Source organism: Pezoporus occidentalis, unplaced genomic scaffold (assembly GCF_034315485.1).
Source record: "Pezoporus occidentalis ecotype Australia unplaced genomic scaffold, CSIRO_AGI_Poc_V1 ctg147, whole genome shotgun sequence".
Lineage (NCBI taxonomy): Eukaryota > Metazoa > Chordata > Aves > Psittaciformes > Psittacidae > Pezoporus > Pezoporus occidentalis.
Window position 1 is genome coordinate 1,114,039 of NW_026913284.1, and position 18,258 is coordinate 1,132,296.

The window sequence follows — 18,258 nt, forward strand, 5'->3', positions numbered from 1 at the left end:
GGAATCACAATATGAACAAGGTCAAAAAAAAAAAAATTCCTGCAAGAAAGCAAATAACCCAGAATGGATAAAGAGGAACAGAGTTCATCAAATGCATTAAGTGAACTCTTCACACCTTGGAGGACATCTGATGGGAACAGGGTACACAGTTTTGGGTGCTGCATGTCAGCAAAGATAAGAATAATACCATGAGAGACCAACAGCAAAGACAGGAGACCTAGAAAGCTGGCCATATATATTAAAAAGAGGGAAATTGTTGATGAAAAGAAAGATATATTTGTCTTGAAACAGTGAAAGACCTGCTGAAAAATAACAAGAAATTTGGCGTCCATATCCACATAATGGGTTTGAAATGCAGCAAGGGAGATCAAGATTAGGCATGAGGAAAATATGCATGTAATAATCACCAGGAAGAAAAAAATCATCTGGGGAGGTTGTGAAGGAGACAGTTTAGAGGTTTGACTAACGTACTCCTTGAAACATCTGTCAGGAAGTAGGCTGTAGATATATATGACCTTGCCTTGCAACATGAGAAGAGATTAAATGAATTCTTAGAGTATGTTTCAGCGTTATTGCTATGATTATTTACACAAAAAGCTAAACTTTAACCATCCTTTGTTGCTTTTATATTTTTCCAATAGGAAAGCTTTTTTATACCACTATTTATTACTCTGGGAATGCAGGTGGTGGTGGCTACACAGCTAAAATAAAAACCCAGCACCCATGGGTCTGGGGTCCAAGAGCAGTCAGAATAAGGACTGTAGATGGAGACATGTAGAAAACGGTTCTAACAATTAATTTGCCCATGTCCAAAATGAAATTGGTCTGCACCAAAACAAAATCAACACCAAACCATAGTCAGCAACCTAGCTAACATTATTCAAAGTGACTTACTATTATGTGGTTACAACAACGTGATTACTATTCTGTTGGTACATGCTTTTCTACAAACAAGATTAATCCACAACGCCCTTTTCTTAAATTTACTGAAGTTACTTATGCAGGAATTTTGCTGACTACATTTTAAATTTGGCTGTCAGTGGCTGTACGTGAACTTAGGTTTTGCACTGTTGTACAACATTGCACTTGCACAGCATCTGTACTGTTTGTTCAAGTTCACAGAGTATCAAATCCTGATTGCTTTTTTTGCTGTGTTAGGAAATCCTACACACAGTTCTCTTCTATCTTTATCTGTAGCTTTTTGAATTGCAATTGTTATAAATAACTGTTATTTATAATGTAACTTATTTATAAAGTAAGGAAATGCAAAACATCATTTTTCATTTCAAAACTGCATCGTTCCATAACCTGGTTGTTTTTTTCTTTTAATATGGGCCTCAGTAGGCACTGCTTTCATTAAAAAAAAAGAAAATAAAAATTGTAGGAAATAGAACCTAATACATAATGACTCAATAGAAAATTAAAAGGATTATGAGATTTCATTTTAAAAGTACTGCACAGCACTTGAGAACACGGCATTCTTGAAAAGGAGATTTGAAACAAGCAGGTGTGGGAAATTTTAATCTAATTAAGTTACATTAAGTTAAAATCTATAATTACAAGAAAAAGTGGCTTTTGACTTTATACATATGATTCCTGCCAACATAAATGGAGGAAGACAGCATCATTTACTGAGCAGACAAACACAGTTCATCCTATAATGTCTCTTCAGTTATAACTGGAAATTGATTTTAGTCTATTTGGTAAAAAAATAATAGAAGGTTTTTTGGCTTTAGAGTCTGGACTCTGTGACAGGAGATAGTGAGAATTAAGCAGGTTTTCTCTTCCTATTTTCCTGTAAAGTGAACAGGTCCTAATACCCTTCTGGGCACAACAGCTGTAAATGATGATTCTCCTTTGACTGAACCTGATGTTGCTTACCCAGAAGCTGTAAAGAGGAGGAAGGCAAGAAGATGTCACTTATTTAAGGAGCAAGATACTTTGCCATCCTGGAGCCTGCTAATATGTATTTCATTTCTGGTTTTATATCTATTTAGAGAACTTTGACTTTTAGCCTGAATTAATACCTGAAATTAGATCACAAAGTTTCTCTGTTTGCATTATTAAAGCAGAATTACCCAGTAATGGAAGAGAGAAACTATATTCCTGTGATTCAGAATTAGTAACATATCCTGATGAAACTACAGGTTTTAAGGATGTGTGTGTGTCTTCATTTAAAGAACACCAGTTGGCTTGTTGACTTCAGCAGAAGAGAAACTGAGTAGGCAGTGAATAGCAGCAATGAAAGACCCAAGAGTAACACAAAGAGCATGAAGCAGGTTTGGCAGGTCTTGAACTCTCTGAAAGCCCTTTTGAAAACTGGGAAATAAACAGAAGCAGACTTTTTCCTGAGGGTAAGTCTGGTGTTAGAGGAAACTTTCTACAGTGGTTTTCTAAGATCAGCAAAAGAACAGGTCTGAGGAAATGCTTCTGACCCTTCCCTGGGCTGGACAGAGGCTGATGCAGATAAAGAGCAACTCCTACATGGATAGCAAGCACTATCCATGAAAACCAACCTCTTGCAGTTGTTCAAGCACCCAGCACATTCACAGAAATTTCCATGAGTGAATAGAGGCATTTAACTTCCCTAATAAAGCCAGAATGGCTGTTTCCAGGAGGCTGGAAACTGTTCTGAACTGGGTACTCAGAGTTCCCCATCTCTCTTCATTTTAAATGACCAATTTACAGACTCTTCTTCCTTCACAAGAACTCTGGCTTTACACAGAAACAGTAGTAAATACTTTGTTTATCCTTCTTTAGGTAATGTGTACCCTCCAAGAAATGCTCAAAAACTCTCAATCTTTAGATTAGCTTGGTCTCTGCTGGTAGCAACTGAAAAAGTATTTACAGTTTCAAGATTACAACCTAGTAGAAAATTAAAACTGTCAAATCCTAAGAGAAAGCCATGTGCTCAGTTCCATAATGCTGCTCCATTTCCAGAGCCATTTTCCAAACTGTACCTAGAAAGTGTTATAAGGGTGTTCTTACCTGTCTCATATACTGCTTCAGACACAGATGTGAAGTGGTCTTCTACTGTGTATTGTGCCAGTTGGAGTGTGTCCAAACCTCGAACTGAATCATTTCCTCTAGTCCAGTAAAACATGACATCATTGATGTTATAACCCCCTGTAGTGACACGCAAGCCAAAAAACGTGTTTATTTTACACAATAATTTGTGTTGAGCACACTTATGGTTCAGCTGTTTCTTATTTGTCTGCCTGAAAGTACAATTAGACATAAACAATGACGCGGTTTGGCAGAGTGTAATGACTGTTTGCCACAAAACTCCCACTAAAATGTGAAGTCTTGTAATTTAAAAGCTGACATTTTGGAGGTGGTCTTTTTTGTATCTTTTAGTCTAGTATAAATGACAAACTAGTAAAAGAGATTAGTACCACATGGTATTCTCAAGGCAAAAGCTCTTAAGCTTTAAAGAAATAAAGCTTTCATAAATTACAGCACTGCCAGCATTTGAACCAAACATTGTGCACTCTTTGCTGCTTCCCAGGATGCTGTTTCTTGATGCAGTGCATTTGGTCCCCATTCCCAAAGAAATGAAGGCGTGAGGAGAGCAGCAGCACTGCTGCGTGCAGGCACTGTGCTCTGAACTGGGCTTGGGTCATTACTTGGGACTATATTTTGGCTTAGGAGCTTGGATGCTTCCCAAGGACACCGGTTTAGATGCTTGCGTTTCTGCAGGCTCAACAGCGTGGCACACTTCAGGGGCCCCAGGAGATATCCTCTTAACCTTCAAGTAGTAATTAGAAGCTGAGACGGGACATGAATCATCTATCAGAAGGCAACTGTATTTTGCACACACTTGTCAATATGCAGCACAATCATAGCTAAAATACCTCGGTGGCTTTTTCCCATTATATTAAAAGGCAGGCAATTTTCAGACTAGTGTATATGATTAATTCAAGATTATGTTAATGCAATTTACATGTTAACAGGGAGCATCTGAACAGCTTTTCCTTTAGCTTACTTTGATCAATCATTCCTGTATTTGACAGACTTATATTGTGCAAGTGCTAAGTTTAGGAGATAGAAACATGAGCAGATGATTATTTTTAGACTTCAGCCAATTGTAAGCAAATTACAGTGAGAAAAGAATGCAATACATTGCACAAGGGTATATGCTGCAAAAGGAACAAAACGCTAGAATCACAGAAAAGAAGATGCATTAAAATAAAAATGACAGTTTAATATTTTCAAGTTAATGGCTTTGCTTCTTGCAATGACAAAAAAGGACCTGATTTCCTACAGCCATTTAATGCAGGAAAAACAGGAGTTCAGAAATTTCATCTCAAGGAAACACTGTGCTCGTTGCCTATTAAAGTGACAATATCAACTGGAAGTGCTCTCTCCCTGATGACTCTTTAAATGCATATATTGTTTTCACTATCACTGGCAGTTTTCTGAAAAGGTATCGTGACCAGGAACCTCTGTTCACATTATCATATATATATATAGCAATTAAAGTTAAAATACTGTTGTGTCAAAAGACTAAGCCAAAAGTATGTGTATCCAAGCTGAGTTTTCAATTCCCTAAAACCACATGCTGGGAAATCTCTCAGATTTGGGAGACAAAAAGTAAAAGTAACATTTCCTACAAACAAATGATTGCATTGTCCTCAATCAAAACAAAAAGGTTCATAGAAACAGTTTTTATGCATGATTTCAGGCATAGATTCGTTTTACTTTCCCTTAGTATAAATGAACTGCAGATATTTAAATAAAGCCTAAAGAACTAGAGAGCACCACAGTAAATATTTATTTTACCAGATATTCAGTCTTCCAAGTTGTGTGAGATGGGAAAGGCGATAACAAGGATATCCCCAAATGGAGGTTGCTTTGATTTAATAGAGCCAATTTTGTTCCAGATTATTTTGATTAGTTGAACAATAGTAGGTTTTTCCTATGAAAATTAATTGAAAATACTAATTCCAAAGCTCTATTTGTGAAAGATTTTCTTGGGAGAGTCTTCCCAATAGTCAGTAAAGTTAAACAGCACAGTGCAAAGTTACTCTTTATTCAGGGGATTAATATTTTACTAATTATAAAATGTTTTAAAAGTTAATAGAGACAAAATCCTTAAACTGTGTTATTTGGCTTTTACAAATAATCTCCATTCTCTTTATATGACACTGAGTTTTTATTCTAACTAATTCCTCAAACCCAAAATGTCTCATTCCTGTACTTCACTGATACAAGTACGAACAGCTAATGTCAACAGGGTTAACTACAGGAATAGTAAATTTTGGATTAAACATTCATAGTGCCTAATACAAATGAGTTCTTTTACCTTTCTGTTGCTAATTTTAATTTCCCCTGATTGTCAAGCACAAGTTAAGTGCCTTCACATGGCTCTTCACTGAATAAATGCTAAAGGAGAAGTTCAAAAAGGAAATTAAATTGCAGAGATGGGCCCAAAATATGAATATGTATTTGGACTGGAGGCTGTGTGGAGAAAAACTGAGGAAAAAGGCCTTTAGCCCAGCATGAATGAACGGTGGTGCTCCCTACCACATGGCAGAGAGCATGAACCCCTTGTCAGCACCGAGCAGGAGCCCTCCAAGTCCCCGCATGTCACATCTGTAATACCAACAGAGTGGCAATTCTGTCTCCTAACATATGTCAGTATTACCTTCTAAAGTGTTGCAGTAATGGGAAAAAAACAACAAACATTTTGGCTGAGATGCATTTTGCTGCATAGAAAGTGTAAGTCAACAAATGCTATTAACTAGTTATCGTAGAATAGCACATTGCAAAGGCCACTAGGGTTGCTTTATTGTGTAAAGTCATTACTTTCCATGCTTGTCTTTACATTGGTAATCACTTAACAAAAAGCCTAACCTTTGTTTCAGCTCAAATATTTGCTATATATTTTACTATTTATTTATAAACATCAGTATTTCTGTGGATGTGTAGGTACATTGCATTCACAATTCTTAATTCCAGGTAATGGTATTTGTAAGCGGTATTCTAGGATTATCTACAAAGGATTCATCTATAAATTGATTTATCTCAAAGAAAGTACTGCAGTACACTGAAGAAAAAGGGCCACAGTTAAAGGCACACTCTTTCTTTTTGTGTTTATTACTTCTAGCTGTTTTCCTCAAAACTAAACACCAATGCCATGAGAACATTTGTGAGGACATTACCATGTTTTCCCCTTGGACAAGAGACACTTGCGGGCTGTTGAAAAAGCAGATGGAATCATTCGGGAAAACACTTATTTTCAATAATACAGGGAATTATTTTTTTAATCCTGTCAAATAAATTTTAAGTTCCTGTGGGATATATATTTCATTCTGGAAGCAGAGAAAATATTAAATGACTCACTAGGCAATGCTGTTGATGTAAACCCATATATGTTGATTTTCCAATATGCTCTTCCAAAGGAAATTAGAGATAAATCCAAATTCTCATTCAAATCAATACTTATTAAACAGACCTTATAAAAGTGCTGATTCTAGAGGGACTCCTGTGTGAGGAAAATTTGGGGGTTTATTTCCTTTTGTTTCCATCCAAAATGAAACTTTGCAATCTTCTAATTGGTCATTATCAACAAGAGACAAAGAATACATACACACACTTCTGAAATTATAAAGAGTAAAACTTGGCAAGTACTGAAAAACCTCCCAAAAGACGTTGAATATGTGTTGACATATATTGGAACATGCATTTTCATCTTACAGAACAGCTTATTCTTTAACGTTATCCCATGCAAATAATATTTTCCTAGAGTCTTGTCATATGACTAACAGAAAAAAGCTAATTAGAAACACGCACATTTGGGTATTTGCAAAGTCACCATGCCTCAAAAGTATTAGCGAGCATATCTTAATGAAAATTATAAGGACATGGATTGTTAAAATGAGAACTTATAAAGGTATATTTAGTTTTGGTCCATCAACTGATGACATTTTTTTCCCAGGGCACTGCCACAGAGGCAATTAAGTAAGTCATAGCACTATCTGTATATATCAATCTCAAAACAGAACTGTCTATGAAATACCTTTTTTCAATATGAAAACAGTAAATTAATTAAACATGAACTCTATGCCTTACAAATAAGCCTTATTCTAATATCATTCTCTCCTAAAGCCTAAAGGAATTGTACCTCGGGGGGGGGGGGGGGGGGGGGGGGGAATATGCATACTAGCCGAAAGAGAAGAAAAATGTATTTTCTTGGCTGTGCTGGAAAATGTCTGCTCTAAGAACTCCCCCTGAAGACCAACAGAATAACTGCAGGTTGTGCAACAAAACCAAACCCAAAATAATCTCCTGATATTTTGTTTAATCATTAATAGCATGGCAGCATTTCAGTACACCTATGCTATCTTCAGCAATGCCTCCTGCATTTATCTTTTTATTCAGATACTACTACAATTCAATAGGAGCTGGTTACATACTGTGCCTTGGCTTCTTCAAAAAATCCAGCCTCTTTGATACTAATATCTAGCAGTCCTTGAAGAAGATCACAGATCTTTTTCTAACTGTATAAAAATAATAAGGATTAAGTGTCTTACAGCTTTCCAGTTGCAAAGTACACGTCTGCTTATCCATCGGATACTTGGTCAGATCCATGCTGCATGCAACAGTTGTGGTGATCCTTATAAAAAAAGAGTATTGCTAATTATTAATGGGATAAAACTATTCATCAGTAAAAATAAAAATAAGCCATGTATCCCTATTAAACTGATATGTTCATTCAATTATCTATTGCGAGGAGGAAAAAATCTAGTATTTACTGGTAATAGCATCCCAAACAAGAAACCACTTCAGAACAGCTGAATTTCATGGCAACCTAAAAAGGCCACCCCTTGTTCCTTTCTCACACTGTGTATTTTCCTTTACTGATATTTTGCAACATATTTTACAGTTTTGTTATACTTATCAAAATCATTATAAATGATAATGTGCAATAAATAATGCAAATCAACCATCACAGCTTGCTTTCCTCTTTGATGATTTCACTGAAAAACAACTGGAATGGCAAAATGCAATTCTTGCATTTGGCATGAAAGTAAAAGGGTCTATTTAGAGAAGAAAATGAAACCCACTGTTCAATTTAGAAGTTTAATCATATGGGTCAATAGCACTGCATATTTTTAAAACTAGAAGATCATGTGTATTCTACTTTTACAAATAGGTAAGTTTCTTCAGCATAAACTTACGCTAATTTGTAAAGTTTAAAATATAAGTACACATCAAATACGAAGGCTGGCATGCAGCATATACATACCGTAGAGCATACAAGACTGTTCCATTAGGGTATATTCTTATAAGACGATTCTCAACAGTGATATCATGAAGAAAAGACTTTTTTGAATCAACTATGAAGGTATCTGGTACCCAAAGCATTTCCACCAGCCGACCATCTAAGCTTAAACTTTTATTACCATCGAAACAAAGTCTCTCATCAGTCCATCGCTGCCTTAGAAATATGGTAGCTGTGTAGTCCTGAAAGAGAAAAAACAAAATTATCACACAGAGCAAGCCTATATTATATTCTGTTTTACAAAAGTGTATGGAAACAGTTGCTGGGCACAAATAGCCTGTGACTCCCATGTTCTGTTCTTAAATGCTGGCACTATGAAAGCAGCTGTACTGGCTCTTGCACTGCCAAATTTTCCAGCACTTGATGTGAGGCTGACATCATTACAGAATATTATCTTGAGTACACTTTGTTCTTACAGCTATTGGAATTTTACAGTAAAAGCTGCTAGCCTAAATCCATGCCTATAAATCAACTGAAGTCATCAGAGTTTTGTAAACAGATAATCTGTCTCTGTAAATCGTTAAATCTTAGAATGATTTATGTAGGTGGCTGCAAACATCATTTTGTTCACATAAACTACTAAATAATGCATTTTCTAAGAAAACTTTGGAGAAAGTTCTATAAATTCAGATAGACAAAAGGACAAAAGAAATTAGTGGAATAAGCAGTGAATAAGCTTTTAGCACAATTTATCCTTTCAGCATCACAAGGGAAACTGTACCAAATTTACAAAGACCTTGAATATAGCTCTCAGCTGAATTCACCTTTAATTCAAATATGTTTTGAAGTCTTATAGTAAAATCACATTATTTCTTAGCACTCCTTTAATGAAATTTTGATTTTCTGATGTGCTTTTATCAGGATGATAACTTCATCTTAGGTAGTGACCTTACTTTCCCCTTTCTAAATACTATCTAACACCAAGTAGAGAGGGATTCTAACGTTCAATTTCTGTGGAAACCTGGGTAATGAAACAGTGAGATATTTCTATGTATATATAAACACAATTTTTTTATATATTTAATTTTTTAATATATTTTTTTTTAATATTTATATATGCACACACTTCTATAGACACAAAAGCACACAAATATTTTCTAATATTGACTGATTAATGATTTTTGCCTTTTATTTCTATGTACCAATGGAGAGTATCTTTAATTAGAAAACTCCATTTCATAGTTTGTTCAAAAATAAATTACACAAATTTAATGAAACACAGCTGGAATAAATTCACGTGAGAGAGTAAAAGTAAGAGAAAAGCAATACTCATTCAGCTGTGTTTAATCACAAGGAAAGGGAGTGGCTTCAAAGTCACATGAATATATAACTTTCTGAAATGCAGAAAGATTCAGACATTCCATCTGGAAAATAAAGACTGTTCTATATTCCTTTCATGACAAATAATACTCAGTAGCAAATTTCTGTTTGTATGTGAGAGCTGTGATTTACACCTGCATTTCTCTACTTATTTTAGTGCTATAACCACTATCTCTAGTGAAAAATAAAATTCCATCTCCTGACACACATTAACTGCACAAGGCAACTCAAAGTCACATTGTCAGCAGCTGTAAACAAAGCAACAAGCAAAACAAAACAGACTGCAAAAGCTACAATACCATATTTATTTCTGATATCGTATCAATGCTTGCAATATCCAGACTCATTCCAACTGACACGGGACCATCTGCAAAAAAAAGAAAGTCAGAATCTAGCACAAGGTTTTTTAATACTCAGTGTTCAGGAGAACTGCTTAGAAAATCTCCCACAACATGATCCATTTTCTCTAAATGCTCAAGGGAAATTTTTTAAAGGAAATAATCCTCAAACTTAGACTATGACAGGTTTTTAACAATTTCATAAGCAAAATACAATACTTCTAGACTAACAGTATCTTGGCTTTAATAAACATACTTTATTTCCTAAATACTTCCTGGTTTGTATGATTTACTTTTTTTTCAGAAACAAGATGCTGGAGAAAACGCTGCACAACAAGGTGTGGAAGGTACAATCCCCAAGGAACATCACACCCTTCTGCTCCGAGATGCAGAGCAGTGGAAAGAATCCTTCCAGCTGCAACATCTGGTGCATCAGATGTTAGTGAACTAAGGGGTTGCACCTGGCAATGTCGCATGATTAACATCCAGATGGGATAGCTGAGTGACTTTATTTACTGGCTGTTTAAGAATATATTGTCTATATTGTGTCACTGTATTTTAACTTCCTGCTTTTGACCACTAGCAATTAACTTGTGATTTCAATACTTGCATTTATAAAGGGAAATTAGTAATTTTATTCCCCTTTTAAGATCAGCTGAAGGTTTATTCACTGTGATTAAATACCTTAACCTAGGTAGTTGCCATTGTAATGTTAGTATGCTCAGATTCTTGTTTCCTTGTGAATACATTTTACAGTGTCAGAAGGAAGATCATCAGCTGTGTATTTTAAAATGCAGAAATTATGCAGAGCTTTCATGGGAACATGACATTATTCCTGGTTGAATATGTGCAGAATAATTAACCAAGCACATGTACAAGGAAATTCATATTAAATAAGTGCATCTTTCCAAGTAATTGAGAAGCAGAGAATGCAGTACTGAGAAATCAGATATTTTAGATAAGATCTAGGTTGGTGATGGTGCCAGTATGTCACAGGCATGCTGCTGAAACACTCTTGGCTCCTTGCAATGCATTAGGTATACATGTCCCCAAATGGCATTTAGAGGAAGACAGGGTCCAGCTTTACCCCACTGACTTACACTAACAAAAAATGTGTCATTCTAAGTGGTGTAAATGTATTGATATGTTTACTTTTTCCAAAATAATTTCAAATTGTAATGCATGTGTCAGCGCTGTTAAACATCTGGCACTTCTGAAACAATCTATAAATGCTTTTTTCTGGACTCAGTTGAAACTTGAACTATAAAACTCCAGCCTAAAGCAGGACTGTGGGCTTGCAGCATTCCCTGATGGTGATCAATGTGTTCATTATACACTATAAACTATATATTGGAACTGGAAAAAATTGCTCATCTATTGGAAGAAGGCTTTGGAAGTTAATTTAAGAACAAGATTGTACGACTTTAAAGTTCTCAGACCATTGACAGATTGTTCTGTTCTTTCCATTCTTTTCAGGTTTTGATATCCCAAGAATACATTTATATTTGTTCCTCAAAGTTTATAAACTTGACCCTCTAGGAAACTCCGCCCGACTTCCTAGCATGCAACAGCAGCAGAATTAATTGATACTTGTGCTTACCATTGTACTATAGCATTACTACAAGTGAAATACTGCCAGCATTACTGCCAGCTCAAAAGAAACATCAGATGCATAAAAATTCTTAAATTTAAAAATAAGTCTGATTTATAACCCATTTTCTGGGGGTTTTGCTGTTTGGGATTTTTTTCCAAGCCTTCTTGCAGATTCCCATGTATCACTGTACAAGAGTATCTCATTACCAACAGTCACACAAGAATCGGGGAAACCTCATCATGCAAGGCATATATTTAATAATGGACCATCCTTGGGAGTTAACAGTGCAGTGTTCAGCTGGTGACGTGGGAATTCTGACTGGGAACAATCAGACTCTTTCCTATTATATTTTATTGATAGGAACACTTAATCCTAGTGTCAAATAGTCACTAGTCAAAGTGATACAGATTAGGGGAAATGCTCATTAGCAACATTTAGTACCATCAGTGCTATTGTTACACATCTGAGAGGAAAAGCTGACTTTCCAGAATGACTACTGAAATTAAATTAGGTTTAATTTTTCTGGAATCACAGACACAGGACTTTGTGCATCGCTTTTTTCCTTCTTTCCTGTTATGGTATTTTTCAAAATACTATTGAGTACCACAACTGAAATGTAGTGTAGGTGACTCCCAACTACCAAAGGACATCTACCTCAGGTTCAGAGGTACTTTAGACTGGTCGTCCTAGCACAGACCTGCCTTGCAGTTCAAGTGCTAAAGATTGGTACTGTAGTCAGGACAAAACCACCCAGCTCTGCTAACCATGACAGTCTTCATAACCCAGGAGCTTGTGCTGCGCAGTCAGCCTGTTGAGCCAAGCACTCAGGAAAACTCAGCAGCAGATTACATCCCTTCAGATACAGCAACATGCCAGAGAGGAATTGTGCAGGGGGGCGGAAATTGTGGAAGGGTTCTTTAATAACACAATATAAGCTGTTGAGAATAGCTTTGCTTTAACTGTTAATTAAACCAGAAAACTATTAATAGGTAAATGCTATTTTTGTGTGTGTGTGAGGCTAAACACAGTTTATGGTTCCTTACTAAATAAGCAGATTATTAGTAACAGAATGAGTCTCCCCACAATTATTCACCAGGGTTTTCCCTGAACTTCCTCTGAAAGGTCTGTTGACAGTGTCAGAAACAGGGCAGCAGACCAGATGGGGCAGTCAATTCCTACATTTCCATATGTTTGGCAGGAATTTTATGTATAATGACAGCTTCAGAAGAAATTGACCGATCTTCAGAAGAAAACTGAACTTAAGTCTGTCCTGCATTAGTTAAGAGAATCTTCAAAACATGGCAAATATCCACCAAAGGGTGTGCCTTGTTGCAGCAATGGGTGCACAATTCAATTAACATATATTTTAACTTTTACTGAAATTTATGTACAAAGCCTGTTACTTCATGCACTTTACAGATATTCACAGTAACCCCATATGGGAAATTAGCCAGAAGAGTGGCAGACAGCACACCTAAAAATTAAGTCTGGTTCACTGCAATGATCACAGTCTGTTAATCTTTGCACCAAAAAAAGGAAAACCACCACTGTGTCACATTGGTATTTGTAACTTTGAAGACCAACTACTTAAATCAGTCTGCACTATTGTGAACTGCCAGTGCTGAGCTATTAGCAACAGCGCTTTCATTTAGTTTAAGAAAACTTAAGATGATTCTGATATTTGGAAATATCTCAAAAGGGATGGCTTTTTGGAAGAACACCTTACCCTTGCACAATACTGGATAAAATACTATGCAACTCTAACTTAGAAGGAAAAGTATGACCAGAATAATTTATTGTAGGTTCACTAAAAACTGGGGGTTTTCTGCCTCACTGACAGATTTGCTTTGGTTTAGAGCATTATGGGACTTTTAGATGAAGTGATAAATTAAGCTTGGATTTTTCTGGTGCATTTAACGTCCCACCACAAGACATCTTTCTTGACAAGTACATGTTACATGAAGAGACTGGACAGATTAAGACAGGCCTTCTGACAGATCTCAACTGTAATTTTTGATGCAAAGACATCAGAAGATAGATCCATTTCTAGCAGGAATCAGCTTCGATCTTATTTGTTCACATCAGTGATCTTTAGTCAGTGACGTAGTTTCATTGGTACAGTTGGTGAATAAGACAAAAATTGGTAGGGAATGTAATAACAGCTTGTTAAATCATTTGTCAAAAATACCCACATTAATACAGCCAAATGCCAGCAATTAATGTGGGGACAAATAATGCAGGCAATATGTACAGGATAGGAAACTATCCTGGCAAGCAGTGCCTTTGAGAAGGATTTAGAGGTTGTCACAGATAATCATTTCAACATGGTCTTTCTGCATTATGCTTTGGCAGAAGCACTACTGCAATGGGGAGCAATACATAGAATTAAGTTATCTTGCAATCTAGACTGTACTGGCAAGTCTGTTATGAGATTACTGTGACATGATTTGTTTTCCACATTTGAGTTTAAAAAAATGTGCAAACAGCAGACAGAGTTCAATTGAGAGAGAGAGAAATATTCCAGAGAGAGAAGACAAAAACCTCTGGAAGCTTAGTATCAAAGCTTGTAACATGGAAATTAAGGAACAGCATTTACTCAGCTCCTCAAGAAGATGGAGAGGTGACTTGCCCAGTGTCAGGAAGTGCACAGAAACACTATCCAGTGGGTAAGTTGTACACATTCTTTGACTAAGCAAAGCAAGATCCCAGTTTATGGAAGCCATAGGCAACATAAAACTTCAAATAAATTGATCTTTGTCTAACTGAACTTAATCACTGTTCATCATTTAGAGTCTCTAGAACTCAGCATTTAGGGGCAGGGAAGAAAAATAAACAAACACAAACCTACATGCAGGAAGCTGGGTTTGGTGGCAATGATTGTCTCATAGTGTCTCTTATCTCCATGGGAAAGTAAGGAAAATATACATTAACATCTGTATGCTGAAGTTTATAGTTTTGCACCATCACTGATTTATTAAGTCACAACTTTAAGGATTCAGTAGGGATTCAAAAGATATTTTTCCCAAATATACAACTGGCTGGACACATTCTGGGCTTTTTGCCTTTCTCTGAAGGCGAATTGGTACATAAAATAGTCTTTAGATTATGATCATTCGGTGTTTCATGTACTCTGTGAGGTTGTCTCACTAAATCAAAGGGTCTTAAACACAGCTGATATTCTGACATCTCCTGGTCTCTTTTGGGGGTATACTGTAAAAATCTGAGGACTAAAATGCCTTCATCTAATTAAACTCATAAAACCTAATATAAACAACATTTGAGGAAAAAAAACCCCGATGACTGGTCTTACATAGAAGGTTGGACTCTAATTTAATTTGCTTTCTTGAATTAAAACCTTAAGACCATGAAATGTATTACTCATTACAAGGCTAAGGAAAATAAACTTTTAAATATAGTTTAGAATAACTGATTTGAGCATGACACTTTTCTATACCACTTGAAAGCAGCTTCCATATTCAAATATACTTAGCTGTGACCTTTTCCTAGTCTCTCACTTTTTAATGAGAACACTTAAATTATCACATTCAATCACAGAACAAAATCTATTTGTATAAAATTATTTACAAGATTTAATGCATCCCTTACCACCTCCATGTGCCTGATCCAAGGCTCACTGAAGTCAGCAGGAATTGCTCATTAATTCAGAGAGGTTTGGCACAGCACTTAACGTTACAAAATTGGCCTACACAGTTTCAGCAGAAAACCTGGTGTTGAAATCAGCTCGTATTACTGAGATAAAGTTGCAGGGTTATGTAGCACATTTAAGAGAAATAACTATACATTTTTAAATCCCTTATCTCAGCTTTTCTTTAGAAGACTTTCACATCTACTTAAAGTCAAAGATGGATATTATTACAATAAGGGGTACTATCTACTAACACTACTACAGAAATATTTCATATTCCAGTACAAATAATAGTTAAAATCATTCTAGAATAGGTAATTTTTTTTATTCATTAATGGAACTGCCTGGTTTTATCTGTTCAGTTTATAAATACTGAGCTGGTTCATCAAGTAAAAGAGGAATATAAAAATGCTATAGTTAAGGAAAAAGAACGTTCTTAATAATAGTATTTGGATGAGGGCAGAGGCAAGTAACCATTTCAGCTTGGATTTCTCTGTACTAAACATGGTGTAAAAGTAACACCATGATTCGGTAATTGGTATGTGCCACCCACCAAACAAAAAACACTCACTGTATTTTACTTGTCTGCAAACTTTGACATACTAATACTGCTTTCAACTGATCTAATTTTAAGCACCTATTTTAAGTGCCTAGAGATGGGAATGACATTCTGTATTGGGCGTAAATGGCAGCCTTTAAACAACAAGGGTCTGGAGGGGTGGCCTGAGGGGAGGAGATGACTTAAGGCAAGATTAATCCAAGCTTAAAATCTAGAAATCTATTAGTTCCCATCAATGTAAGGGGGGAAGCCAATTTCTGTGTTGTTATACAGTTACTGGATTCAAAGGAAAAATATAATGTCCTTGTTAATGACACTAGCTGAGTTGTACCCTATTAGGTAATTGCCAGTCATCCGCCAGTCCCAGCATAAGGACCAAGCATGAACAAATAAGCAAATGGAGGGCATATTAAACTAAATTTATGATTTCCCTGACTGGTAAATATTTGTGTTCCTCCTGGCTTTAGGAAAAAGGGAACCCTATTTTATGATCATTTGTTTATACTTAACGCTTTCTTTTCAGGACTAACAAAATCCAACATTTTGCTAAATATTAAGCTCGGTGTCACTGATTTTTTTAAGAGTATGATTGTTATCTTGGCAGCAAGCATCCTTCAAAAATCCACATTTCCTCCCTGAAGAAAAATTTCAAGGACAAACAACTTTGAGGTGACTTTGAATTATGTTACTCTACATTCAAGCTAACCTCTGGCCCGCTCACACTTGATATATATCAGTGTTCCATTATGGCTAGCTAACATTAAGCTCAAAGTATTTTAGATGCCAACAAATAATACCAACTAGTTTTATGACAAATTTCTTTATAGATATTTATGAGTGCATATCTAACTGACCACAAATATGCATACTTTCAAAAACAAAGGAATTTTGGCCCAAAAAAAGAAAAGGGGGGGGAGCCAAATGACTTAAAAGGGCAGCTGACTTTAGGATATTATTTTTAGATAGTTCCATGTATTGACACACACATACTAGGTTCCCATTTTATGCAAATCCTTTCATGCACTTCAGACAGCAAACATAGATCTTGGGGTTAATATGCACATACATCCTTTTCTGTGCATGTTTCTAGAAAAACAAATTTACAAGTTTCCTTCTCAGAGTAAATCAGCACTGATGGGTTGACACAGAGCTATATTATATCGAAGAAAGTAAGGATTTTCAGGGAAAAAGTATGGTAAAAATAAAAAGGCACGTAAGAGGTATAAATTACTAAATTACTGTAGCCATTGATGTAATTCTGAGTAAAGCCAGTTATACTGAAATCTTTCTCACAAAGAACAGATACAAGGTACACCAGCTGCAGGCAGATAATATCCATAGGAATAAGGAAATTATTGAATAGAACAAAGATAGGATAGCTGTGGTCACAGAGATCAGTATAATACACTGATTTGTTAAAGTGAAGATTCAGGTGGTTTACTAGCTCTGCTTCTGAGGAGAGGAATAGCTCTTCCTGGACCTACATCTCATCCAAGCTGCAGCCCACCTCGTCAGCAACAGAGAGGGGTCAGGGCTGCAAAGACACCACTCCCCAAGCATACATGTCTCTCTTACATGGAAAAGGGTCCCAAAAGATCTTGCCAAAAGCTACAGATCCAAAAATCATAGAACCATAGAATCGTAGAATAGTTAGGATAAATACTTCCTAGATCATCCTAACCGAAATTATTCAATTAAAAAGTAATTTCTCTTTGTAAATTCTCTTTACCAACCCTGACAGCATCAATAAAATGCATTTTTCAGATTCTTATCCCATTCCTTCAGTAGTAGGGCTAATATAGATCCTGACACACAGTGTTTGTACGCCTCAGCTGTAGCAAGCATATGCAGCAACAGTACTGTCTGGAAATGCTAGTCTCTGCATACGACAGAAGATCTGCACTTGAGCTCCTCTGGGATTTGTAAGCAAATGCAGAAAGTCCTTAGCATCCCTCCAAACAAAATTCACAGGCAGAAAATGAGCTACAGCTCTGCTGCATTATTACAGCTGAGAAAAAAAAAAAAGCTCACATTAGGAAAGGGAGATTTGTAACTCAAAAGTGCTTGACTGCTGGTCTTGAATACTATCATAGGATTTTGAAATTACGTTCTGTTTGTGTCCGCCAAACTACATCCATCATGGCAGTGCCAAAGTATCGCTAGTACTAGCCTTAAGCAATGATCAAAATATATTAATGGCCACTGATCATATAATTATTTTCCATTATGCATCACCTCCAATGCAAAGGTGTTAGCTTATTAGCATTACTTCTATTTTGTAGAAAACCTTAGACTATGTAAATACTTTATAGCAGTTTTTATCAGCAGCTGAGACAAACATAATCATACCAAACAGATTAAATAGGTTTCCCTTTCTCCTAAACCTAAAATGCAGATTTATCTTATTATTTTTATGAAATGGATTTAGAAATTGCACAGGATGTGGAGCACCCTTATTGAACAGGCTGATACTCTCACCAGGTATTTGGATGGCAAGAGGTAACAGTATGGTCT

At 36.0% G+C, this 18,258-nt stretch overlaps 1 protein-coding gene across 4 annotated transcripts in view; it reads right to left on the reverse strand.

Annotated features, from left to right (window-relative positions):
- The window catches only part of LOC134159449 (gamma-aminobutyric acid receptor subunit pi-like), a 47,563-nt gene that overhangs the window by 14,491 nt on the left and 14,814 nt on the right, over positions 1 to 18,258 (reverse strand). For 3 of the 4 annotated variants that reach the window (XM_062610380.1, XM_062610377.1, XM_062610378.1), the window contains 4 exons: positions 9,907 to 9,974; positions 8,252 to 8,469; positions 7,536 to 7,618; positions 2,989 to 3,126 (listed from right to left, as the gene is read on the reverse strand). In XM_062610380.1, coding sequence (XP_062466364.1) covers positions 2,989 to 3,126; positions 7,536 to 7,618; positions 8,252 to 8,469; positions 9,907 to 9,974 — 507 coding nt within the window. Of the gene's footprint in view, positions 1 to 2,988; positions 3,127 to 7,535; positions 7,619 to 8,251; positions 8,470 to 9,906; positions 9,975 to 10,635; positions 10,723 to 18,258 lie in introns of all 4 variants that reach the window. The other variant, XM_062610379.1, reaches the window with a different exon arrangement.